The sequence below is a fragment of the Epinephelus moara genome, chromosome 23 (genome assembly GCF_006386435.1).
Source record: "Epinephelus moara isolate mb chromosome 23, YSFRI_EMoa_1.0, whole genome shotgun sequence".
NCBI classification, from domain to species: Eukaryota; Metazoa; Chordata; class Actinopteri; order Perciformes; family Serranidae; genus Epinephelus; species Epinephelus moara.
The window spans coordinates 14,895,556-14,922,437 of NC_065528.1; the positions used below are offsets into that span (position 1 = coordinate 14,895,556).

The 26,882-nt window shown below is 43.4% G+C and overlaps 2 protein-coding genes across 2 annotated transcripts in view; one reads left to right on the forward strand and one right to left on the reverse strand.

The window, feature by feature from the left end:
- Positions 1-1,945: 1,945 nt before the first annotated feature.
- utp20 (UTP20 small subunit processome component) lies at positions 1,946-24,405 on the forward strand. Its single transcript, XM_050036886.1, has 61 exons — positions 1,946-2,135; positions 2,402-2,482; positions 2,570-2,636; positions 2,753-2,885; positions 2,977-3,165; positions 3,263-3,344; positions 3,461-3,598; positions 3,753-3,908; positions 4,193-4,345; positions 4,458-4,592; positions 4,694-4,771; positions 4,878-5,056; positions 5,165-5,320; positions 5,709-5,797; positions 6,526-6,631; positions 6,733-6,883; positions 6,982-7,044; positions 7,133-7,300; positions 7,406-7,482; positions 7,665-7,744; positions 8,638-8,893; positions 8,990-9,175; positions 9,284-9,374; positions 9,490-9,575; positions 10,147-10,272; positions 11,677-11,843; positions 12,055-12,263; positions 12,534-12,677; positions 12,772-12,851; positions 12,959-13,194; positions 13,292-13,436; positions 13,532-13,619; positions 13,841-13,984; positions 14,182-14,235; positions 14,404-14,556; positions 14,652-14,807; positions 15,021-15,161; positions 15,257-15,394; positions 15,483-15,622; positions 15,779-15,861; positions 15,957-16,288; positions 16,392-16,531; positions 16,804-16,960; positions 17,052-17,150; positions 17,250-17,417; positions 17,516-17,682; positions 17,781-17,928; positions 18,025-18,141; positions 18,259-18,429; positions 18,631-18,762; positions 18,907-19,017; positions 19,106-19,255; positions 19,451-19,633; positions 21,462-21,593; positions 21,679-21,811; positions 21,900-22,084; positions 22,178-22,249; positions 22,354-22,647; positions 23,536-23,662; positions 23,948-24,093; positions 24,183-24,405. Exons 1-61 carry the CDS (start codon positions 2,085-2,087, stop codon positions 24,336-24,338), a joined length of 8,475 nt encoding a protein of 2,824 aa, XP_049892843.1. The 5' UTR covers positions 1,946-2,084; the 3' UTR covers positions 24,339-24,405.
- Positions 24,406-24,683: 278 nt separating this feature from the next.
- arl1 (ADP-ribosylation factor-like 1) overlaps positions 24,684-26,882 on the reverse strand; it is an 8,335-nt gene continuing 6,136 nt past the window's right edge. Inside the window, exons 5-6 of the mRNA XM_050036891.1 lie at positions 26,148-26,326; positions 24,684-25,883 (exon numbers count right to left, since the gene is read on the reverse strand). Coding sequence (XP_049892848.1) covers positions 25,853-25,883; positions 26,148-26,326 — 210 coding nt within the window. The 3' untranslated portion in view covers positions 24,684-25,852. The remainder of the gene's footprint in view (positions 25,884-26,147; positions 26,327-26,882) is intronic.

Genomic DNA, 26,882 nt, shown 5'->3' on the forward strand with positions numbered 1-26,882 from the left:
AGGCAGCATTTGAGTAAACTGTGGTTTCATTGATAATTCAGGGAATGTAGGAAAGGTTTGGAAATTTGTGATACTAGATTTTGTGGATTTAGAAAGCGTTTTGTGTCAGAATTCTATTGAACAACTTGCCCTCTCTACACACATGGGTGTTTTAGCCTCTGTGTGGTATTCTCTCTTGATCCCATTAATCATTTTTGCTGGGTCAAACTGACATGGGACATGAAGTAATCAGTAAGATAGATGGCGTGAATGCTTCACATTTTTTCCATCTCTGCGTAGAACAATTAGGAGCACCGCATTTTTGGCTCCACCATGGTCAGCTGACAGTCCAGTAGGTCTTGTTCCAGGCTTTATGATGCGAAAAAATACCACAGATGAAGTTTTGGCCTCACAGGTCCTGAGTCATGTCCAACACCACCTAACAGGTATGAGGGTGTGTGTGTCTGTGTGTGGTTTACTTACAGGAAAAATGTAGTAAAGGTAGTGAGGAAAAAAAACCTACAGAAGTGTAGGCTAATGAATTCACTTGAGAAAAAAAAAATTTTTGTTAACAAAATTATCTCAGAATTATGAGAAAAGTTTTCATGAAAAAAATCTGTTCTTTCTGATTTTACAAGACTATTATTATCTTGTTAATTCAGGAAAATAAGCAGATTTTTTTTCTTCATGAAAACGTCTTTTTCCAATCTAGATGATCTTGTTAATTCAGTAAAAACAGGGCAAATATATTTTTTCTGACGTGAATAAATTACTCTTCAAAAGCAGCCCGCTGTGTGGCAATAAAACAGTTAAACTTGAAGATGTTGGATCAAACTGAACTACTCTACACCAGATGAAGGACATTAACTTGTAAGGGGCGTAAGTATAGACAGTGCCGGCGGTGGGGTTGCACTGGGGCTCACGGGGAGCGGGGCCCATAGAGAGAATGGGCCCTCTAACAATGTGTTGGGTGGAGAATGGGCCCCCATGAGTGAATGCCACCTTGAAAATATGCCTGTGATCAAAGAAGAACTCTCACTGAAATTAAAAACAGTGCCATTTGCTATATATGCCCTTGAAAAAAAGCAAACCCATCACCGTCATGTTCACTTTTTCCTTTTTGTAAAATAGTCAGTAGCATCTATAATAATAGTATATGCTTATTCTCTATCTATTCTATTCTATAAATCAAATATTTGATCATTATAAATCAACTATTAAAAATTGTTGAATTAAATGAATAATTTCTTATTTTTTGGTAGTTTTTGTCAATGGTGAGTGCTAAACAGAAGATCTTAAATTCACAACCTTCTTTCCATTGTTTTTTGATTGAATTTATCTCAGTGTTTAAGACTGTTTTGGTTTGTATTTTGTTGTTGATTTTTTTCTAATCTCAATTCTTACTTTATTTATCATAAGAATTCTGAACACATATGTATTGATATTAAAATTATTTCCTGTCCATTTTTGTTCACCTTTCATTGCACTTTGTTTTCAGCTCTCCTGTATTGTCGTCCACCTGACCTTTTTTGTACATTGTATTGTTGAATAAAGTCAAAGACTCATATGACATTTACTGCAGGTGTTTAATAACAACAAAATAACAGAGTTTTTTAGGTATTGTCTAAGGTATTCCTCCAAAAGACAACTGAGAAGCTAGCTTAAAATGGCGCTGTTGGTAACAAATCTTGTATTAATCACAAGAGCCATAGCGATACGTAGAAAGTGAAATACTGAAAAAAATACGTCTTATTGTTGTTTCATTTTTACCGTATTCAAACATGGTATTTAGCTTCATGCTCTTATATGGCCCGTAGGTATAGCCTAACGAATATAAACGAAGCCGGAAGCAGGCAGGTGTGAGACCTCAAACGAAGGCGGAAAGGAAGCAAGATTTCTCTCTCTGCTCTACGCTTCTCTTCGCTCACCACGCGGAGTAAAACTTTTCCCACAATGCATTGCCCAACATGGCTGCTCCCTAGTGTCGGCGTGTGTGTAAACAGTTTTAGCTAAGCGAAGAAGCAAACTTTAGGTTTCATGAGTCATTTAAATCACACGACGAGCTTCGGAATACAAATAATAACGTGTCAAGCAACGAGGCGAAGATGAAGATTAAATCCAAGTCTTCGTATCACAAATCTGAGAACACCTACAGGGTGAGAGTCCAAACTTTGTGCAGCATGCTAACAGAGCCTCAGGGGATAAAAACACAACTGTAGAGTGAACGTTTGTCGTGTTTTATATGCAGGTTATGACCAAACAAGCAGAGGGATTAAATTTCATTTAACTTAGACTGCAGTGTTTAATAAATTATGGAAACATGTCATATGACCTGAAGTCCCATATCACGTCAAAATCATCTGTAGACTGGTTGTCTCACAGCTCTAGCAGATCATAAACCCTTTATATATGTCTCTTTCAGTTTCTCACTTTTGCTGAAAGACTTGCCAATGTCAACATAGATGTCATCCACCGTATAGACAGGACTGGATCTTATGCAGAGGTTTGTACAGTCAGTGAATGTGACAACAAAATGGTTCCTCACATTTATATGGTTTGCATCTGACTGACTTGTTTGCTCCTTACGCAGGACGTAGAAACATACTTCTGTGAAGGACTGACAAAATGGAGAGACCTCAACTTGACGGAGCATTTCAGTATGTAGAAATACCACACAACTTGCTACCTGTAGACACAAATTTAGTTCGGTTATCACTAAACACAAAGAAAGATGCTGTGTGTTTGTAACCAGTGTAAAATCTTTCCTCCACAGCTACATTTCTAAAAGAGGTGTCCAACCAGAGCCAGTCATTCAACATGCTGGTTTTCCATCAGAAGACGATTGTAGAGTGTCTCAAAAAGCACCTGGCTGTCAAGGACAGTCTGGCCTATCAGCCACTGCTGGAGTAAGTGCCATTTTGTGTACTTAAAAAACTGTGGAATTACGAGCTGAGCTGAGCTGCACTTACTGCATCTCTCCTCTGTCTCTTCCTCCAGCCTGGTGGTGCAGCTGGCCAGAGACCTACAGACTGACTTCTACCCCCACTTCCCCGACTTCTTCGTTCTGATCACCTCGCTGCTGGACACCAAGGACACAGAAGTGCTGGAGTGGGCTTTCACCTGTCTCTCCTACCTCTACAAGTACCTATGGAGGGTCATGGTGAAGGACATGACCAACATCTACAGGTGAGGAAAGATGGAATCAGACTCTGTGTTCTTGGAGTGAAAGGTGAAGCGTGCACATCACTTTAGGGCGATGTTAATACCTGTTTTCACTCCATAGTTTATACAGTGCACTGTTGGAGCACAAGAAAGAGCACATCCGCAAGTTTGCAGCAGAGAGCTTCTCTTTTCTGATGAGGAAGGTGAGTTATTTGTGTGAGCAGATGTCAAACATTAGCCTTTCTAGCACATTTTTGTGTTGAGCAGTATTTTAGTGTCGGCGTTTTTGATTTCAATGATGTGTCGTTGTGTAACACAGGTTCCAGATCTTGACGCCCTGCTGAGTCATGTGTTTTCAGACCTGCAGCAACACCCCGACAAGGCGGAGGGAGCAGGTCAGCTGCTGTTTGAAATGTGCAAAGGGGTCCGAAACATGTTCCACTCCTGCGCTGCAAATGTGAGTTTCTTTTCACAGGAAGTGGGCGATGCTATGCGCAGAGTCCTCGCTCTGTGATGGACAGAGTTTTCATTTAAAGTTCTCAAGTGTTTCCAGTAAAATCATCAAACTGAAAATCTGTTGTCTCTCTGTTTCTCTTCACCTATCTCACCAGGCTCTCCCTGTAGCTTTGCGTAAACTCGGACCTTCAACCAACCCAGGAGTCTCTCTGCCGTGGGACACTGTCAGGGACGCTCTGGATCACATGGCCCAGGCTGCAGCCAATCACATTGATAGAGAACACTTCCTGGTTTTGTGGGAGTCCTTACAGGTGACTTGTTTTACCTTCAGTGTAAGCCTGGAGGCGATTGTGTGATTGTGTGTGTGTGTGTCGGTGTTATCGCAGCTTATCTCACAAACTACTGGACCAATCAGCCTAATATTTTGCGTGTGCATTCATGGCTGTATGCTCAAAGACCTCTTGTGGTTGCAGTGCCGGCTCATTTGCTGGAAATACTAGAATGGCCTACAGGCCATGAATTGGAACTTGACACTTTCAGACAGAGCATTAAGTTCCCTGCCTTGTGTCTGACGGTGGTGTGTTCCTGCGTACAGGTCAGTGTGGTGGAGGTCCTGGGCATCATGGAGACAAAAGGAGAAGAGGCGGAGCAGGCGACAGAGCAGCTTGAGAGGCTGCTGTTCATTCTCCACACCCTGGTGTCTCACAAGGACGGAGCTAAGGTCACCAAACCAGAGGCTGTCTGCCAGGTAAAAGGAGGACGCTGATTTATGTGATTCTGCTACATACAAAAAACTCCTTAAAATCAAGATGGCGTCTTCTAGTGGAGGTTTTCATCATTTTATTTTCTCATGCCTGCAGACGGTGTTGCGGCTGATTCAGAGCTCGTCTCTGTCGGCTTCCTGTTCCCGTCTGCTCCTCCAGATCACTTCCTCTCTGCTCCTCGGGGAGAACATTTCTCTGCCCAAAGCGCTCATCCAGGAGACAGTCCAAAAGGTAAGTGTTTTGTTCATGTGCAGGATGTCAGCATTTATATGTAAGGGAAAGAAAGGTTTGTGTATATACATGTGCCTCTCTGACTCTGTCATCTTCACAAGGTGTTTGGCAGCACAGTGGGACAAGATCTGATCCTGGAGTTCACCAAGGAGATGTTCACTATGAAACAGTTTGAGCAGGTGAGTCGTCACTGGAGTGATGCGTCAAGTATTTTCCTCTGGTTCTGGTTCTCTGTCGAGCTACAAGTCTTTGACACTAACCTATCCCTCTCTCCCTCTCCTCCAGCTCTTCCTCCCCAGCCTGTTGCTCTTCACCGCCGGGTTGTTTGGCTGCGGCGATCCTCTGTCTCGCCACTGTGGGCTGGATGTGCTGGTCAGTCTGATCCTCGCCAAAGCCCCGCCCCCCACAGACGGCTCCATGGCCTTTGAAACCTACCCGCTGCTCTTCACTGGACAGACCACAGGGTGGGATACTGCAGTACATCACATATTTTAGCTTCATCAAATAAAATCGAGGTGACTTTGAAAGTGTATTGTTTTACATAAGATAATTTTGTTTTTCTCTTGGAGCAGAGTGTTCAGCAGTAAGGAGGCCAGTAGTGCAACATCAGAGCAGCCTGCAGTGCCAGAGCTGGTGCTGTCGCTGATCCAATTTCCCGAGGAGCAGAACCAGTCCATCACCGACCTGTCACTGCCTTGGTCCGCCCTGGTGCTTCTGCCACACCTTAGGTAACACACACACACAACACACACTGTGCTACTGTCCTCAGGGCTCCTACTAGTCACAGAGTTTCTTCTTTGAGAGATGTATTCCAAACAGGAAGAGTCCGAGAAGTGGATTTTTCATTTAGGACAGTGAAATTTATGAGGCAGATGTTGATAAGCGAATCCCATTTTTGAAACTGCATTTGCCTCATTAAAAACACTGTTAATAAGATAAGATTAATTAAGATTTTAATGGGGAAAGTCAGAAAAAGATAATGTGATATTACAGCAGGAACAGGTGATGCTTGCTTCCTCATTCACTCACTTGCGTGCATGCATTGCTGAAAGGTCTGACTGATGTATTATATTTATTATGCTGATCTATTATATTCGTGTTTTTTTCATTTTTCAGGCCCATTGCTCCAGCTAGTGTTGTTCCCGCTGTGACTGCTTTCTTAAACCACCTCCTGTGTGAGATTGAGACGGACAAACTGGGCAAAGGTTTGCTTTTTCCTTTCTTTAAGGTCACAGTGTATGAAATGTGTCAGGAGCATTAACAGCAAAATAGTCATAGCAACCACAGCATAGTATGAGATGAATGGCATGTTAATTGATTAGTATAGCAATAGAAAACAGATTTTCTTGCGCTTCTTCACTTCACATTGTAAATTGAGTATTTTGGGGTAGGGTTGCAGCGATATACTAGTTTCAAGATATACCATGATATGAAAGTTGACAGTTATCGTACCTTGAACATTTGCTCACCAGTTTCAGTTACAGTAATAAAACATTTGTTCAACCAAAACTAGCCCTTCCGTTTTTATTCCATACTGACTGATAATAATAATAACTGGTGGGCCATCACAATAAGAGTATGCATGCATAACAGAAGAGACTTGATCACTAAAATTAGCTGGAGAAAAAGAGGATATATCGATATTGGTATCGGTTATCAGTCAAATGAGTTGTTACATATCGGCATATCGGATATCGTTGAAAAATCCAACATCACACATCCCTAAAAAGCATGTATTGAAGTTGTATATATTTCATGATCATCAATAGCGTTTAAATAGAGGAAGGTTTGAATTCCTCCAAAGAAGTCCCATTAAATCTTTCCGAAACAAGCATTAAAGTAGAACCAAGATTTTGAATTGTGTATGAAGTTTTGCTGCTCTCAAGACTGACGTGAAGCCCTTCTGTCCCATCACCACTTCTCCACCCTGCAGCTGGTCTATTTGTAGCCAGACAGGCCCTGAGCTGCCTCCTCACTCTGGACGGCTCTGCCCAGCTTCTCTCACTGGTCACTGTGGACAAGATCAACTCAATCCTGCGGTAAGTACCACGTGTTTGTGTTTGTGTTTGTGTGTGTCAGCACCTTTCTCACTTCTACTAAAGGGTTTAACTCAGATCCATCACGTGTATCATTGTTACAGGAAGTTTCCCACAGACCTGTCTGCCCTGTTGCTAGGAGACTTGTACTACACCCGCCTGTCACTCAGCGGCGTTTCAGAGCACCTGTCCCACAGTGCACTGCTGGAGCTCCACCAGATGCTGCACGCCAACCTCTCCTCTAACATCTCCAAGGTGTGTCTGCAGCAGGAACTTAAAGAGATTCCTCATTATTAAGAAAGGTCACCTAAGAGTCTGAAGAATATAAACATGTTAATTGTTTTCTCTCTCAGATCCGCCTGCTAACTCTGAGGATCCTCTCTCAGTTCGAGGCAGAGCTCCCTCCACAGACTGAGGTACGACTGTCCGTTCATGTTCTCACAAAACTCCAGGGAGCAGTAAGCTCATTTATTTATTTGTGTGAGTGTCTGCCCTTCTGTCCAGGGTGAGGAGAACGTGGAGGTGCAGCCGGTGTTTGCAGTTTGCCTGCAGGCCGAGCTGGTGCCAGCGTCAGTGCAGGAATACAGGGAGAAGCTGCTTCACCTCCGCAAGCTGAGACAGGACCTGGTGCAGCGCAGTCTGCCTCAGGGGCCGCCCGGCACCTTCCAGCAGGTACAGAAGACGCACTACTGGCTGTTTCGTCTTTTTGATATTGATCATTTATTCTTGTGTCTGGATTTCTGTGTATAAATGTAAGAGATACTGGTTTTCTTCCAGGTGCCTCTGCGTTACCTCATCGCCATGCTGTTCGTCAACTTCAGGCCACTGTGGGACGCAGTTATTGAACTTCTCGTGTGAGTATAAACTGATCCCGGCAAAATGAATTCAGCTGAAATCCACACACTTATAACATTTTGGTTCACGAAGTCATTTGCTTTTCGTCAGCTGTGCACATTTCATATAAGGTGGACGTTTCTAAGCATTTGCTGGTCTGCTGGATTTATATGGAATAAATGACTCTCTTTCCTCCTCACAGGAGCCATGCCAGAGGGATGGACAACAAGGACTTCTGGAGGGTCTACCATGAACATCTGGAGATGGTGGCAGGGCTGGCTGGTAAGACTGGCTGCAGTCACGAGTAGATTCTTTGTTTAAGTCAGATTTTAAATGCTGGGAGCCACAGCTTTGGTGTATGATTCAGTCCCTCCAGGATTTCACAGGCTTTTTTGTGACCTGAAATATCATACCAGCTTTTCTAAAAAAAAAAAATTGCAAAGCATGTTGCAATGGTTTAAGGCGTTATATCGCAATGAAATTGTGGGGGCAAGTGAAAATTGCAAAAATAGTTGCTGTTCGATGCAGCGCTGAAGGTCCATCTCCATGAGCTGCCTTTGTCTTGCTCTTTCTGCCCTGTGAGCTTACACAGCAGCAGCAGCAGCAGTATACAACCGACACCACGCCGTTAAACAGGCCCAACAATCTCACACTAACTCCAAAATGGCTCAACTCTCTTGTTAAACCTGTTAATTACAGCTGGGTAACATTAGCCTTGTGATGCTAACGCTTAGCCCTGTCTGTGTGTNGCAGCAGCAGTATACATCCGACACCACGCCGTTAAACAGGCCCAACAATCTCACACTAACTCCAAAATGGCTCAGCTCTTTTGTTAAACCTGTTAATTACAGCTGGGTAACATTAGCCTTGTGATGCTAACGCTTAGCCCTGTCTGTGTGTGACTGTCCAATGTGCAGCACTCACACTCCTGCAGCAGCAGTCTGACGGGCAAGAAGTGGCTGAACAAATCAAAATGCTGCACGCAGCTCTACAATGACCTGAGATTTTATCCATTTTTAAATAGTCACATTAAACTTATGTTGAGGGATTTGCCGAATTATCATTTATTATTGCGATCACAATATTGCAACATCCTGGAGGGGCTGAGTGAGCTGCTAGGGCAAATATACAAAGCAAATGTGCCAAACATAGAGCATCCTCTCTGCATGTGACAGAAAAAGAATTGCAGGAGAACGCCGAGGATGATGAAGAGGAAGAGCCGGGTCTTCAGGGCGAGCCGGGCTGCGATGTCATTGAAAGCGGTGATGTTGGGGTGCTGTTCCTAGAGCAGCTGAAGTCGACCTCTGACCCCAACGATAGGACAGATTTCCCCAACTTCCGCAGTCTGCTGTGGCGCTGCATGACCCAGTTTCCCGAAAGAGTGGAGCCACGCAGCCGCGAGCTGAGCCCTCTGCTGCTCCGCTTAGTCAGGTCAGTGTTTGAAGAGTGTTTTGTCTTACCGATCATTTTTCAAGTATGATGAAAGACTACAAATGTGTCTCACACTGATGTTTCTCTTGTTGTCAGAAATGAGTTTTACCCCGCCGACCTGCTGGTGGCACCCACTCAGGACCTGAGGAAGGTGAATGACGCTGCCCCAGAGGAGTCTGGGATGGCTGTGGAGGAAGAAGAGGAGAGAGAGGAAGAGGAGCAGGAGGCGGAGGAGGGAGGCAAACAACAGAGGAAGGCTCTTCCAAGGAGGGCTGCTGCTAAGTAAGACATCAGAATCACACTGAATGTTGTCTCCATCTGCCCTGTGGTAGTCATTAAAGGGACAAGCATAATTTAAACCCTGTGTGGGAATCACCTTTTTCCCTACAGACAGCTGATTGCCCATCTGAAGGTATTCGCCAAATTCACCAACCCTCGCGCTCTCTACCTGGAGAGCAGTCTCAGTGAGCTCTATCATCAGGTAACCCTAACCTTCTCTTAAAACATTATTAACATCAGAAAGCATAAAAAGAGATTTGGAGGTTTTTTAGTATATAACACCAGTATGTTATGTTCCTGTCTGTGTCTGTTTCCAGTTGCTCTGCCATCAGGACCAGCAGATCCAGCGAGCAGCACTGGAATGTGTCCTCACGTACAAAGACTCCAACATAGTGCCATACAAGTAAGAACACTACCTTAACCACTTAAAGTGATGGACAGGAAAAACACATTTACAGTAATGTTTCTCGTAAAGCAACAATCTCTCATTCTTCCTTTCCCTCAATGGGGTCATTGTGAGCGTCGTCGATAGGAATCAGCGCTGTCTTCCTCCGCCCTCTAAGGTTACAGGCAGAGGAATGTTAACTTCCACCTCAGTGCTGACTCCACCTGACATCATGCCTTCTGCTGTCTGTTAGCAAGCGATCCATTTACTGTACCTCCAGCCTACCTGCAGACAGATGTGTGTTTCTGAGGGGGTTTTGCATTACAGATGATTGTGTGACTCTTTGTTTGGGATCAGGCTGTAACACTGACCTGGTTTCAGCACACTGACAGAGCATGTGATACAGATTCACATGCTGTTTATCAAATACACATATCGTATGTTTATGAGGCCACATTATGGGCTGTTAAGAGTTTCTTTTTCTCAAATTAGACTGTTTGCCTTAAAAATGAGTCTTTGTACAAGACATTGAACCACTACAAGCTGCAGGGTTGGTGTGTTTTGACCTTTTGTTTTTATGTGTATTCAGGGAGAATCTCGAGAGGCTGCTGGACGACAAACACTTCAAAGAGGAGATCGTCCACTTCAACATATCTGAGGAGACGGGAGTAGTTGATGCTTCACACAGGGTCAGACTCATCCCATTTCTCATGAGGTATGTGTGAATGTGTTGCAGAGTATGTTTTATGTTGCAGATTTGTTTTGGTTAGCTGCCTTACTCACTGCGCGTTACCCTGAATCCATGAAGAAAGCTTAGTCTTTCTCACATGCCTCCAAGGTGAACGGAGAATCCAAAAAGACCTAACTTTCAGAATGAATTTAAGTAAACAGAGTCCACATTTAACAACAGAAAAATAATATCATAAGCAGTTACGGAAAATGAATGAATAAATGAATGAATGCGGACCCTTATTACTTCCATTGATGAAGAATATTGCCTTTTTTTGGATTCTCCGTTCACTGTGGAGACATGTGAGAAAAACAAAGTTATCTTCTTCATTCTGCAGATGAAGTATTACTTTAAAAGAGTTATTTGACATTTTTGGGTAATACGTTCGTTTGCTTTCTTGTCGAGAGTCTCATGTCTGTACAGTTAGCTTGTCTTAGCATAAAGACTGGAAACAGTGGGAAACAGCTAGCCTAGCTCTGTCTGTAACAAACTCCACTATCCAGCACCTCTAAAGCTCACCAACTACCACATTATAGCTTCAATGTTTAATCCATACAAAAACTAAAGTGTGAAAATGACAAGTTGTCGTGCTTTATGGGGGGTTATTTGCTAGGCTACTGCTGGTTAGCTTAGCATAGCATACAGCTTGCCCACCAGCACCTCTAAAGGATTTTTTAAAACTCTAGACAGGTAGTTTAGCTTTTGCCCTGTTGCCATTCTTTTCGCTAAGCTAAGCTAAGCTAAGCTAAGCTAAGCTAAGCTAAGCTAAGCTAACGTCTCCTAGCTAGAGCTTCATATTTAATGGACAAACAGAGTGGTATCTATCTTTCATTTTAACTCCCAGCAAGAGAGTTAATAAGTTCCCAAACTGTGAAACTGTTTTTATGACTTACTAAAAAACACTTTACTCATTTTGAGAATATTTTTTTTATTGAACTATAAAGCAGCACCCATGGGTTACATATTAGCTAATAAGACAGTTCATAGTTAAACTGCTTTTCATCTGCCGGACAGCAGCAGCGGGCTTTTAAACAAGAGGAATGTGCTTTTGCAGATTCTTTGTCCCCAGCCGGTCTGTCTGCCACACTTCCATCGTTGACTTTTGTTTTTTATAATATTAGCTCTGTGTGTCATTTATCCGGTGGTTTGCTTGGAATCAGCCTTTTCCTCTGCTGCTGGCTGCTTCATCGCAACATCTTCTAGTCATTTAGAAAGCTTCAGACACGGCCCGAGATGCCCTGTGGAAACAGTACACACGTTCAAACATAACTGATGAATGGATACGTCTAATTATGAGAGTCATTTTTTTACTTCCTGATTTTAATTAGTTTGCCCACAAAAGCTACAGTAGGCCAACTTTGATATATGTGTTTGCTGTTTGTGACACAGGATCCTGTTCGGCCGTCTGCGCAGTAAAGCAGGCAGCAAGTTTCAGGGGAAGGCGAGCGCCACCTCCCGCTCTTCCATTATCCTGCGTTTCCTGGCAGGTTGCCAAGCAGAGGAGCTGGGAATATTCATGGACCTGCTGCTGGAGCCTGTCAGCCATCACAGCCAAGGTAAGACACGTCTGTGGCAGGAAATAAAAGATTTTCTCTGTCATAAATGTGTCATGTGTCATGTCCTTGTGTTTGGTTGTAACTAGGTTGCAATCATAGGTTATGCATAACTCAGCTTTCTCTAACACTCTTCTGAACTGACCCTTCCCTGAGAGTCAGATGTAAAACACATTTTAACAGTAGAGTCCCTCATCAATCTTTATGTCCTCAGGTTCCTGTCTGGCAGCAGTGGAGAAAGCTGTAGCTGACACAGACGTGGGCGCCGTCCTGCCGCTGGGCCGTCAGCACAGCCTGCTGAACATCATCAACGTGGTGATCCACAAGCTGGGCCACCTCATCCAAAGCTACCTGCCCAAGATGCTGCAGATCCTGCTGTGTGTCACCGCCTCTGTGTCCACCCTGTTGGACAAAAGGATCCAGGTAATCAGGATACAGATTTAGTGGCCTGGAAACCTTATGAATCTGCATGCCCGTGTTGTATTTGCTGTGGCAGATGCAGCTGATCCACTTCCTGTTCATACAGATTTCCAGTCCACTATGTTGGGCCAATCACAACTGCTTACCTAGTTAAAAAGACAGAATGTATACTTAGCATTTGTTACAGTATTACACTCATACATATAGAGATACAAACCAAAAAACACAGTGTCCTGGTTTCTTGATGTTGAATTCTTCCTCTGTTGTCTGCAGCTACGTGCAGGTTGCATCAGTCCTCTGAAGAACCTCAGGCGACTCGGCATCCTGAGGATCCAGGACTTTTTTGACGGCTTCGACTCCTACAGCTTCAGCGAAGACGAGCTGGACGCTGTCTTTCAGGCTGTGGTCTGGCCTCAGGTATGTGTTGTTAAAAACTTGTGTTATTATTTTTCTATGGTTTTTTTTTTTTTTTTTTTGAGTGTCCGTACATTTCTGGCTTCTCTTTGTGCAGGTGTGTCGCCTCCCCACAGAGAGCCCTTACTCCCCGACCCCTCTGCTGAAACTCATCCACCTGTGGTGCAAAAATGCCAGGTTAGTGTCCTCCTCTCTTTCTCATCTATCTACCAGAACATTTTTACCGGTTAATAGTTGTTGTCGTCCAAAGTGAGGTGAAATAAATACATTGTTTTTTGTCTCAGGTACTTCCCCCTCTTGGCCAAACAGAAGCCAAACCAGCCAGAGTGTGATGTCCTCCTAAACGTCTTCGCCCTCCTCTCAGCTAAGAACGCTTCCCCAGTGACCATCGCCATGGTTATGGACATAGCTGAATCCCTAGCAACCACTGAGGACTTTGTGGCCTCGGAGGCTGAGACAGAGCTGAGCGTCAATGGCTGTGTGTTCCCACAGCCCAAAGAGGGCGCTCTTATTGCTGCAGGTCAGCAGAGTTTGCCTTGTTTTATCTGCAATATCTCTATAACAGTCTTCTAACTCCACTGTACAAACTTAAATGTCTATGTTGTCATATCCTCCAGACTCATTACGGAAGGGCTCCAGAGTGCTGCTGCCTCACATATCCACCCTGCTGAAGTACCTCAGTGGAGTCGTACGCAACACTGACAGACTCAAGAAGAAGAAGTTCAGGGCCCAGGTGGCCAAAGAGCTCAACATCCTCTCCAAGTTAGTGTTTTATTTCGATGAGAACATTCACAATAGTTTTTCTGATTGACAGTATAAGAGATCATTTTTTTTCTGCGTGTCTTTATCTCCGTCAGGGTCAGTCGATTTGTGAGCGACAAAGAGCACAGCTCGGTGCTCATCAGCCTGTTGCTGCCCTACCTCCAGAAAGGCAACAATCCTCAAGTAAGACTCGCAACTTATTATTTGTCTGTTTCATACAAAAAAACCTGCTGTACACACAGTTCTAGTGAGGTGAAGGAGGAGGTCGGATTTGCAGACATCCAGAGGAGCCATGTGTCCCTGGAGGCTCAATTCAGGACAAAGAAATTGTATTTGGACCAAGTTGTCTTTTTAATAGACTGTTGATGCAGCCCATAAATGACCTTGATGTGTGTTTCTTTCAGGAGACAGAAATCGACATCCTGGCCACAGTGCAGAACCTGCTGCGACAGTGTGCACAGCCCTCCGCCTTCCTGCGGCCGCTCAGCAAACTCTTCTCCGTCATCCACAACAAGCTGCCCAGGCAGGCCCTCACTAATGTCTTCCAGGTACAGCAGAGAACCAAACAAAATATTGTGTTTTCCCAGTTGTCACCTGCTGTTGGTGTTACAGAAAGAGACACTGTTATTTTTTAATGGATTAAAAATGAATGTATGTTGAATATCCCAGAAAGTTTTACTTTGTCTTGAATCATTACTTTTTTAAAAAGAACATTAGTCTTACTTTTATGTGTTTCTGCTTTCAGACTCTGTCAGATCTGGAGCCTTCACTTGCGTACATTACTGATTTAGCAACAAAGGTAAGATCATTCATTAAATTCACCTTAAATGTTATGTTATCATTTATACATTTACTTGGAAGATCAGAGATGTTTTCAGGGATTATTAATTCAACTCCTCTAGAGGTCTGGACACTAATCACTTGTGTCTGTCAACGTAAAGAAAACACTCACTGTTTCGCCCTGCAGCTTAACGCATTCGACAGTCGACACTTGGATGAGATCTACTTTGATGTGCGTCTCACGGGTTTCCAAGAAGCCACCAGGCGAGTCAAGGAGATGACGACTCTGGACCTGGACTACATCAGCACCATCATGCACAACTGCTTCCACACCTATGAGGTTAGCAGATATGTCATACAGATACACTGTCTAAAGTTATACAACTTTACTACTTTAATAGCTTTGATTAATTTCCTCTCTCCTTTACCTTCCAGATTGGGGACATGTCGCTAGGGGACAACGCCACCTTATGTCTGTCTGCAGTGATCACCCAGCTCGTGGCGGTCGGGGCTGGAGAACAGCTCTACAAGGACATCGTGCAACACACCATCCTGGATGCTGTGCACAAGGGGCTTCGCAGCAAGACAGATGTAGGAACACACAGCTTTCCTCTTATTTCTAAACACACCAGCTGTTTCAAGAGTTAAGAGATAGTCTGGATTTTTTTGAAGTGGTATTGTAAGAGGTATGGGTATAAAATATTTTTGCTGCTGCCCTCGTCCTCGCTCCCGTGGCTGTATGTAATACACTGATTCTGGATAAGCTCCTCATAAAACTTCTCCTCTCCTCTTTCCTGTTACCAGAGTGTGCAGCATGAATACACCACCGTGCTGGCCCACCTGGTGAAGACCTTTCCCGCCAAGAAAGAGTTCAGAGACCTGGTGCAGCTCACCAACTACAGCGACCTCGAGTCTGACTTCTTTGAGCACATGAAGCACATCCAGGTAAGAGACAAACCAGGAGAACTCACTCCTATCTCTGATCTCTCTCTCTATACCTGATCCACAAACTGACATATGTGTGGTTATTCTTTGTTTAGATCCACCGTCGGGGTCGTGCCCTGAGGAAGCTGGCCAAGCAGCTGACCGAGGGCCAGGTGGTGATGACGCCTCGTTCACTCCAGAATTACATCATGCCGTACGCCTTGACGGCTCTGCTGGATGAGAAGATGCTCAAGGTAACTTAGCCGTACACTTAAAACACTGAGAGAACAGTCCCTGTGTTTTGTTTGTGTGTCTGACCCCTCTGCTTCTCACACACTGCAGCACGAGAACATGATATCAGCGTCAGTGGAGGTGGTGGGCGCTGTGTGCCGCAAGCTGACCTGGTCGAAGTACCTCTACTACCTGAAACACTTCATACACATCCTGCAGACGGCACAGGCTGAGCAGAAATTGGCTGTCAGGTGGAGCTGGATCATAAATCAACCTTAATAACCATTTTTTTTAACCATTGCTTTCATGGAACTTTAATATGATTCATCAGTGTCTTGTGCCTTCTGTACTAAAAGAGTCCTTTCTTCTGTCCTGTGCTTCCTCGTGTTGTACCATTATAACTCCAGTTTGCTGGTCACAGTCCTGGAGTCTTTCCATTTTGACCATCAGACCCTCAGCAGAGAAATGGAGGCTGCCAAGGCCAGAGAGGGTGATTGACTCATCCCATTTCCCATGATTTCACAATGCATATAATTTCAAAATGTCAAAAAAACATATTAAATCATTTTAAATATCTTTATCAAGCCGAGAGTGTTGCAGTCGATGTAGATGACGAGGAGCAAGCAGCAGCCGACGAATCAGACGCAAGCGATGACGAGGAGGAGGCAATGGAGGTAGACGGTAAGACTGCTCCATCTGAAGTTCCCATGGAAACGGACACCACAAGTGGAGAAAAGGATGTGGCCTCCAAGGAGGCAGCCACCGTGGACGCCAAAGGGCCAGTGGCTCCCAAACCCACCGCCGTAGCCAGCGGGCTGCCACAGAGCACAGAGGAGCTGGAGTCTCTGATCAGCGCCATCCACACGACTGTTAATAACAGCGTGCTGCCTCGCCTGCACAAGTGTCTCAATGCAAAGGTATGATGCACACACACACGTGCAGTCTAAATCAGTTCTGAAATCTCTAAACAGCAGTATAAATGTGAAAGTGTGTGTGTGTGTGTGTGTGTGTGTCGTCTAGATAAAGCGTGACGATGAGCACAAGGCGGTGAAGTCAAAGGAGGTGAAGGATGAGGAGGTGGTGAGGATACCGATAGCTTTCGCCATGGTCAAACTGATGCAGACTCTGCCGCCGCACATCATGGAGGCCAACCTGCCTGGGTATGCAAGCTACCTTCTGCGCAGTGCTACTGTTTAGAACGAAAATAGTTCCTACATGAAACTGCTCACAACAATGTCTGTGGACAATCTTGAGAAAACGTGTCATGATTTCTGGAAAGAGACATTGCACTTCATGAAAGGGGAAAAGCTGTCTTTTTGATTTTTGAGTGAACTGTCCCTTTAAGATGCAGGCAGTGTTTGATCAAAGTTGCAACATTTACTGATATGCATATTTTGTCTTTTGTTGGTAAATATTTGTGTGTGTCATCCAGGATCCTGATCAAGGTGTGTGTGCTGCTGAGGAACCGCTTCCAGGAGATCCGTGACGTGGCGAGGGGAACCCTGGTGAAGATCGTGGAGACGTTAGGCAGCAGGTTCCTGCAGTACCTGCTCAAAGAGATGCAGGGAGTCCTGGTCAAGGGCTACCAGGTAGGCGTGCACACCGGGACGCAACCACGAGAGCATGTCAGTGATATCTTTAAAATAATATGCCTGTTTTTCTGTGCTCCCCTCTTCCCAGGTCCACGTGCTAACGTTCACTGTGTACCAGCTGCTGTCAGTCCTCAGTCCGACCCTAAAGAGTGGCGACTTGGACCCATGCATGAACATGCTCCTTGATGTAAGAATGCTTCACACCAAAAATCCACTTTGGCTCCTTTGTTTTTTGAACATCATTTGCAATGATCTTATCCCCTCTTCCTTCTTCCTTGTCTGCCAGATCTTCAACAACGAGCTGTTTGGGCCTGTTGCAGAGGAGAAGGAGGTGAAGGGGATCGTCTCCAAGCTGATGGAGGCCCGGCACAGCAAGAGCATGGACTCCTATGAGCTGCTGGCGCGCTTCTGCAGCAAGGAGAGTGTCACCAGGTTTATTCTGCCACTGAAGGAGGTGAGAGGGGGATTGATTAAAAAGTACACAACACTTAAAATGTATTAAACTAAAACAAATAAGTGTCTTGATAATAAAGCATTGACTTTGGTTTTCAGATCCTGGAGACGTCATGCAGTCTGAAGGTGTGTAACCGAGTGGGTGCCGTGCTGCGTCGGCTGGTCCTGGGTCTGCTCGTCAACGAGGGCATGACCTCTCAGGATATCTTGCTGCTGTGCCACGGCCTGGTCAGCGAGAGTCTGCCGCTGCTCACCAAGAGAGACCGGTACACTCACACACAAGCTCACATCAGTATACAGTAAATCAATTTTATGCTCATTTACCACCATGTATGACTCTGTATATACGTGTGTGTATCTGTAGAGAGAAAGCATCAGCTAAGCCTCCCCCAGACCCCAGACTGCCCCCTCCCAGCTGCCTGCTCCTGCCTCCAACTCCAAAGAGAGGAGGTCAGAAAGCTCCGGTCAGCAGCCGCACCAACATGCACATCCTGGTGGACGCTGGCCTCAAGGTGCACAATGAAACACTCCACATGCTCAGATACAACAATGTAGATTTGTCTTTTTCCTGAAGCATTAACCATCATGCATGTCTGTCTGTTTCTCAGCTGCTCCACCTGAGTCTGAAGAAATCCAAAGTGACGTCATCAGAGGCCTCAGCTCTGGAGATGCTGGATCCTTTCGTGCTGCTGCTGCTCGACTGCCTCGACTCCATGCACGTCAAGGTACCAGCATTTTATGTTCACATGGGTACCATTATCCGCCCTCGATTAAACCCATTCTCATCTCTGATATTATATCTATAACTAACACCCTCTTCTTCTGTCTCCCCATTCTCCCAGGTGATCACAGAGGCTCTGATCGCATTCACTTGGCTGTTAAAGTTCCCTCTGCCAGCTGTGGAGCAGAACGCCAACCAGCTGACCAAGCAGCTCTTTGTCCTGCTGAAGGATTACTCTAAGGCCGGAGCCGCCCGCGGAGAGAACTACCACCTTGTGCAGAACTGCTTCAAGGTACGGCAAATAATAAATACACCTTACCACACATTTTTACATACATACATTTTTAGGTCATGGAGCTGCTCTAATAAATAATAATATAATAAAAGTCATTCGAATGTCCTGGATTGAAGAAACCAAATTTTAAAAATGAAGGTAAAACTGCTGCATTGATTTATGATGTTTATTCTGTCTGTCTGTCTGTGTGTCTCTTAGGCCATCACCATACTGGTGAAGAACGTCAAAAGCAACCAGATCTCAGAGACACAGCTGCAGGTGCTGCTGGGATACGCTGAGGAGGACATCTATGACCAGTCTCGCCAGGCCACCGCCTTCGGCCTGCTGAAGGTAACCGGTCAGATGCTGACCTGAGTGCTTGTGGTGCTTTGCAAAAAAAAGATAAAAATGTAAAAAACATGAAAGTATCATGACAGATTCCTCCAGAGAAACAGTTCTTATGTGTGTGTCTGTTTTTCTATCCGTCTCCTGCAGGCGATTCTGTCCAGGAAGCTCATTGTTCCAGAGATGGAGGAGGTGATGAAAAAAGTGGCCAAGCTTTCTGTCACTGGCAGCAACGCTATGATCAGAATCCACTGTCGACAGGTACTCGCGCAGAAGAAAAAGACCAGCTATGTATTTCTCCTCTGTTTCGCACAGTAAGACAAAAATATTTGGTGTTCATGTTTTGCAGATCTATCTAAAATACCTGCTGGACTACCCACTGGGGAAGAAGCTGAGAGAGCACCTGGACTTTGTGGTGGCCCAGCTGCACTATGACCACGACACAGGCAGGGAGTCTGTGCTGGAGATGCTGGCCTATATCATCCAGACATTCCCTCAGGTTAGTACAAAAAAACACTGCATGCATGTGACGGCATCATCACCCAGGGTACCCACATATAATCCATAATCATCAGTCCAACACTCTAAAATCTCAATATTTTGATAATCCCTGACCACCAGCTTCAGCGTAAAAGCCAACACATTTTACCGTTGCTGTTTTTTGACTTTGCACACATTATCATTTTCTGCTCAGAACCTGCTGTTGAAGTATAGTGGATTGTTTTTTGCCCCGCTGACCCTGGTTGTGGTCAACGATAACTCAGCACGGTGTAAGAAAATGGCCGCCATGACCATCAAGGCCCTGCTGACCAAGCTGGACGTGAACCATAAGAACTCCCTGTTCTCCCTCGTCAACACCTGGCTGACTGCAGAGAAGGTGCACACACTCACACACCTTTACCCAAAAGAGAAATCAGATGCTTTTTTTGTTATTTTAACTTTACAGTTTTTAGTATTTTTGCAATATTTGTTTTATTTTTGTGTGCTTACACGGGGTGTCTACAGGTCCTTAAAAAATCTTAAAGTGTCTTAAATTCAGTGTTACAACAATAAGGCCTTTAAAGTCATTAACTAGTCTTAAATTTGAATTTGTGAGGTCTTAACTGCTGCAAACATTTATCTAATTTCATTTATCCATTTTTTTTATTTTTTTGTGAAAATGAGTGAAGCCTTTCTATGTAAAAGTCCACATTTCTTATGTTCCAAATCTTAAAAAAAAACCTATAATACCGTAATTTTATTTCATACTTGCAGTTACCCGATTGCCTTAACTCACTCCAATAACCATATTCCTACATAACTCTTCTGCACAGGACCACATATATACTTCTTGCCTGCGATGCTTAAATAAGTAAAACATGATTTGTCCAAAAATTTAATTGTCTGACACCTATAGACACCCTGTTACAGTTCTTGTGATTATTTGGTATTTTTCAGAGTCTTGGCATTAGTTTTCAAATAGTGAATGAGGCCTTTACTTACCGCAACTGCAGAGGGTACCAGAGAGGCTGTTCTAATTCACTGTGTTAATAAGTAGCCTGGAAATCCAGACCCAAATCTAGAAAGATTTAGATTTTTTGACTCGCTGAGCAAATTCAACCATTCAATTTGGTTTGGACAGGGACTTGAACTGGTGACCCTCTGGTTCCCAACCCAAGTACCTATAGGCTGAGCTACTGCCACCATGACATTTTTTTTGTAGGCTGATGTGGAAGTTAGCATTGCCCTGGTTCCCTCCTCAAATAGCTAATGGGATTTTCCCACTGAAATTTGAATTACTGCAGAAAATAAGCTCTGTAGCAAACAGAAGTTAATGATACTTTTACATTTTACATTTTGTTCAGCGGGATAATCTTCACAAATGAACACCACTTTCATGATTTTTGAAGTCTAAATGCAATCGCCAGAAGTAAAAGCTAACGTTAGGCTATAACTACACTACGGCTGCATGACTTATTGTCACCACCACATCAAGGCTGTAGCTGTGTTCAGTGTGAAGACGTTCTGTAGTCTCATTTAGCCACTTGATAGCAACCCCCTTTTTTAAGACACAGAAAATCTTCAAAATTCATAAGTGGGGTATTTACTGATGTTTTTTTTTGACCATAGAACAAAACATGAAAGTCTCTTATTGTCTGTGGTTAACAAGAGCTTATTTCAGGCTACTGACTAAAAACCCAATGACTTCAAGGCAAGGGAATCAGGAGTATACAAATGCCATGACATTTCTGGGTTTTAGGATTCGGTTCTGCACCACTCTATTATCCTCTTACAATCTCTTCCTGTATTTTCTTTAAATTAAAATCCCTGTAGCATTTCAGTGGACAGAAATCATTCCTTTCATAACAAAGCTTTTATTGTGAAACATTTGCAGGGCTCCCATGCAGCACTTCAAATGTAGCTACTGCCATCTTGTGGCGCTTATTGCATTACTACAAAATCGAGTTTGGCAGGATTTGAACAGACATGCAGCCACAGTGACTGAAATAGGATGATAACATTTTAGATTAACAATCCAGAACAACAAAGTGGTAACAATAAAAGTGTACTGTTGAATTTGTAATTAAAGCAATGGAAATATACATTATTCTTAGTTTTTTCCCCACAGCCAGTATTTGACTATTGGCCTTTATTTAACAAAATACAGTACATCATTTTTAGTAAGATCTAATTTAAAGCTCCAATGTCCCCCTCTGCCCTCTCAGACCAGTCTGCGGCGTCTCGGGGCTCAGATATGCGGCCTGTTTGTGGAGGTGGAGGAGGAGAAGTTTGCCCGTCGCGTGGACGACCTGCTGCCTCTGCTGGAGAAAGAGATAAACCCTGACAACTACGAAGATGTGAGGCAAAACTTTCACACTATCTTTGGCCACAACTTTGAAACTCGAGCAAAATGAAGCATCCTAACTCTGGTGTGCCTTTCAGATCGATGAGGAGCAGGAGGAGAGAGGAGCAGATAGGCTGTTGTACAGTTTCCTGACTCTCATTACCAAACTGGGCAAACACTGCGGCCTGCTGGAGCTCAGCAAGCCTCGGGACACACTCGGTCGTATGTGGGGTAAAGGACAGACACGCACCACCTCTCTGTCACTCACGCACACACACATTTCACACACACTCACTCAGTTCTGTTTTCTCTCCTGCAGGTCACATTGAAGCCCACCTGCGGTACCCTCACTGCTGGGTGTGGCTGACTGCCTCACAGCTTTTTGGTCAGCTGTTTGCAGCCCATCAGGCGGAGCAGCTGGTAGCTGTCTGGAGAGGAGAGAAAGGTGATGGCTCACCTCTGTTGCCAGCCACAGCTTTCATCACCAGCAGTCTGGACAAGAAGGTGAGTACCCTACTTTTTAGCTGTGGTCTTATTTCTGGGTCTTGCTCTCATTGTTTGAACTCATTTTTTCCCTCCCTTCTTTTTGTTATTTAGATGAGAGAGTTGGCGTTATCTTTCTGCTATCAACTACAGTCCAAGTTCCTAGACACAGGGTCAGGAGAGCAGGTGCCTAAACTCCTTCAAAACACACCTGAAACACATTTCTATCAAAGCTTAATTCACATCACACATGAGACTTGATTGACTAGAATGTTTGGCTCCGCCCACAGGTGATCAAGAACCTACTGTTCGTCGGCAAGGTGATCTACCTCTTGTCCCCCGAGTCTGACGTCACTCCCCCTCAGGAAGAAGTGACAGAGGAAGAGGAACAGAGGCAGAATGGAGATGACAAGGAGAGGGAGGAGGAAGAAGATGACATGGAGAACGAAAAGGAGGAGGAGGAGGAGGAGGAGGAGGATGAAGATGATAAGGATGATCGGCCTCCTTCCCTGCTGTGGTTGATGAAGAAGCTGTCGCTGATGGCCAAGAGAGAAGCAGCATACACTCCCAAAGTTCCACTCAAGGTACGCCATAAAATGTCATAGTATAGTATGTCATAAAAAAAAGTCATAGTATAGTATGTCATAAAAAAGTCATAGTATAGTATGTCATAAAAAAAAGTCATAGTATAGTATGTCATTAAATGTCATAGTATAGTATTTCACAAAATGTCATAGTATAGTATGTCGTAAAAAAGTCATAGTATAGTATGTCTCAAAAAATGTCATAGTATAGTATGTCATAAAAAAGTCATAGTATAGTATGTCATTAAATGTCATAGTATAGTATTTCACAAAATGTCATACTATAGTATGTCATAAAAAAGTCATAGTATAGTATGTCTCAAAAAATGTCATAGTATAGTATGTCATGAAAAAGTCTGGATAGTATAGTATGTCATAAAAAAGTCATAGTATAATATGTCATAAAAAAGTCATAGTATAGTATGCCTCAAAAAATGTCATAGTATAGTATGTCATAAAAAAGTCATAGTATAGTATGTCATAAAAAATGTCATAGTATAGTATGTCATAAAAATGTCATAGTATAGTATGTCAAAAAATGTCATAGTATAGTATGTCATAAAAAAGTCAGTATAGTATGTCATAAAAAAGTCATAGTATAGTATGTCATAAAAAGTCATAGTATAGTATGTTATAAAAATGTCATAGTATAGTATGTCATAAAAAAGTCATAGTATAGTATGTCATAAAAAGTCATAGTATAGTATGTCATAAAAAAGTCATAGTATAGTATTTCCCAAAATGTCATAGTATAGTATGTCATAAAAAAGTCTGGATAGTATAGTATGTCATAAAAAATGTCATAGTATAGTATATCATAAAATGGCACAGTATAGTATGTAAATTGTAAGATAATTACATTTTCTTTCCCTCCACTCTCTCCCACAGAGGACATGTGTGTTTAAGTTCCTCGGGGCAATAGCCATGGACCTTGGGAAGGAACGACTCGGCCCCTATCTGACCACTATCATCACTCCTCTGTACAGGGAGCTGGACAGCACCTATGCAGATCAAGGTGACTACTCTTAAGCTGTCTTAAAAAGCCTAACAAGGGTCTTTGTCCAGGGTCTAACTTGTGGGACATGGGCTTGCCACAGTAGTCAGTGTTACCTGCGTTAGATAGTTTTCGGGCAAACACAGATTACACCACTTGCCCACAGCCCCTACCATTGTTTTACTATTTTGTTTTAATCAATATTTAGTCAGATGACGGACACAAAAGTGTCTGCTCTGTACGGCAGTGCAGACTTGCAGGAGTCAGATTTTGCTTCAAGTAATCCCTTCCTCTGTCTATGTCCAGATCCCACCCTGAAGAACCTGGCACAGGAGCTGATCGAGCTGCTGAAGAAACAGGTGGGGCTGGAGACGTTCTCTCTGGCTTTCTCTGCTGTCCAGAAGGAGTTTTCACAGAGGCGAGCGGCACGAAAACGACACAGAGCCATGCAGGTATGATGAACACCACAGCGCATGCACACGCTCAAAAGCAACACTTTTATGCCCAGCAATTAATTTATGTTTGTCTCTTGTTTTCTCAGGCGGTGGCTAACCCAGACATCGCAGCGAAGAAGAAACTCAAGAAGCACAAGAACAAAATCGAAGCTAAGAAGAGGAAGATTGAGTTTCTGCGGCCTGGATATAAAGCAAAGAAGCACCGGAGCCACGCGCTTAAAGATCTGGCCATGGTTAAGTGAGCCATGATGGCAGCTACATCAGTTTTTCAAGAACGCAAGGTGGGAATGAAAGCTGCCCAGCTGACCCAGAAAAAAGAACGCAAGGTGGGAATGAAAGCTGCCCAGCTGACCCAGAAAAGAGACGTCATCTGTAACACAGCAGGATGTATCACTAATGAACTCACTGCATATGAACTCTATTTTTTATTTTCCTGCTGTGAACAAAGTGTAGAATTGTACTTTGATTTATATCCCGTGCAGTTCAATGTACAACTTTTGTAATTAAAAAAAGATCAGACATGTATACCGATCATCCGTCTGCTGATATCACAATTTTAAAAATCAAACAGTCTCAACACAAAATGGTACAATCACTGATAGCAATCTTTACTGAGAATAATTTTCACTGTACAAGCAGATATAAATATGCAACCATAAAACTTTGAGCATACAATTAGTGTTCAGTAACTAAATGACTAATATGCCAAAGCTGCACTCAAGGATTTCAATGGAAAAGACTTTACCTACTAAATTATTCTTCTTAAAAAGTGGGAACACCACAAATGAACAGGAGGAGAAAAAACACAATAGAAATCAATGACAACGTATCTGCCTGACTATATAGTACAAAAACAGCCCAGGCTGCAGTAACACTTGGCCAGAGGACGTGTAGTGGATGGGGAGTACTTTTTTTTTTCTCGAACATTTGAGTCCAAATTTGCAATTTCCAGAAGTAAATCAGAACATGTTTTACAAACTGTTTACAGAGAGGTAAGGATGGTCCAGCATACTATCAAAAAATTAGTTGGGTAATCAAGCAGCTGCTTCTCGGTGATGATGTGGCCCTGTCTCTGGTTGCTCAGTTCAAGAGCAGGAATGAAATTTGTGCCTTCATGGAAAAACACTGCCCCCTGGTGGATCTTCACTGCATCTTGCTGACATAAACGCCCATCAACGACTGATCATCTTCAGGCTGCACGACATGCAAACTGCTTCACCCCTATGGGAGAAGATGAAGCTAACGTTGTCCAGTGAAGACACCTGATGTTTGAAATGCTACAGAGGGTCAGAGTAGATGCGCTTTTCACAGAGCCTGATTTACATATTCCTTTTAATCCGTGATAACTTCAGTGTTGATGCTTAAAAATGGAATCGTAAAATTAGCAATGCTTAAGACATCAGTTCACAGGTGGTCAGGATTTTTTTTTTTATTTTCATAACACAGAAGTGTAGATACTAACTTGTCCATCGCTAAAGTCATACAGCTCTCTAAAAGCTTCACTCGTGTCACCAGCACTGGGAGAGGTGGGACTTTATGTGTGTGTGTGTGTGTGCCCAGTCCAGACATTACTGCAGCCTTCACTGGTAAGTCCCAGGCTTGAAAGGCGTTAGGCATTGGGAGGGCTTAGCCAAGGCTTCAGGTGGGTTGGAGGTGGGGAGGAGTGCAATCACAGGTCCAGTGGAGAGGGGTCAGTCACAAGGCTTCATACAGGAGGGTCAAAGGTCAGGAGTATATACAGAATGGGTGGGAGCCTTTACTGTCGACTCTTCAGGGAATCCACCAGCCTGTGATGACGGAGACAGAGCAAATATAATTCAGCCTTGATAAACACAAGGAAGAGATAACATGTTGTGCAATATCAACCAATCCTGCAGAGAATGAGTAGTGTAATAAACTTCTTTTAAAGTCCTCTATACTGTTTTTTTTTCTTCTTAGAAATGGCTGGTGTGCTCACCGTTGACTGGGAGCTTTTGACAAATACATAGATAGTTCTGGATAAAAATCACACCTTACGTCTAGTTCTATAATTATTGTACGGTAAAGCCTACCAGTCCATTGCTTCTTCCAGCCCAGTGCCCTTTGTGGCCGAGGTCCTGAAGATCTGCCATTTTCTGTCTTTGAGGGCGGAAAGGCCAAGAGAGTTGGCCACCTCACTGGGCGTCATTGCCTGGTCCATGTCCTGTTTGTTTGCAAAGACCACCAGGATAGCTTTCTTCAGCTCCTCCTCCTGAATAAAACACAACGTTATGAATATGAGCAAATTACATCAAAACATCAAAATTACATCATGACATTTCTGATGTCATAGTATGTTATAAAAATGTCATAGTATAGTATGGACAAAAAACGTCATAGTATGTGGTCAAAAATCTCACAAAAAGGTCATAGTATTGTATGTGATCAAAAAGAAAAAAAAAAGTCAAAGTATAGTATGTGATCAAAAATATAAAAAAAGTCATAGTATAGTCTGTGGCCAAAAATCTCACAAAAACGTCATAGTATAGTATGTGGTCAAAAATATCACAAAAAAGTCATAGTATAGTATGTGGTCAAAAATATCACAAAAAAAGTCACCTTATAATACGTGGTCAAAAATATCACAAAAAAGTAATAGTCATAGTATAGTATGTGATGAAAAATATCACAAAAAAGTCATAGTATGGTATGTGATCAAAAATATCACAAAAACGTCATAGTATAGTATGTGGTCAAAAATGTCACAAAAAAGTCATAGTATAGTATGTGATCAAAAATATCACAAAAAAGTCATAGTATAGTATGTG

Bases quoted from the DNA above. Each gene is read 5' to 3' on its own strand.
- utp20 (XM_050036886.1), top strand. From the start codon at position 2,085: ATGAAGATTAAATCCAAGTCTTCGTATCACAAATCTGAGAACACCTAC. The intron at 7,745-8,637 runs GTAAGACTGGCT...TGCATGTGACAG, and splicing joins GATGGTGGCAGGGCTGGCTG to AAAAAGAATTGCAGGAGAAC. The intron at 19,634-21,461 runs GTGCACACACTC...CTGCCCTCTCAG, and splicing joins CCTGGCTGACTGCAGAGAAG to ACCAGTCTGCGGCGTCTCGG.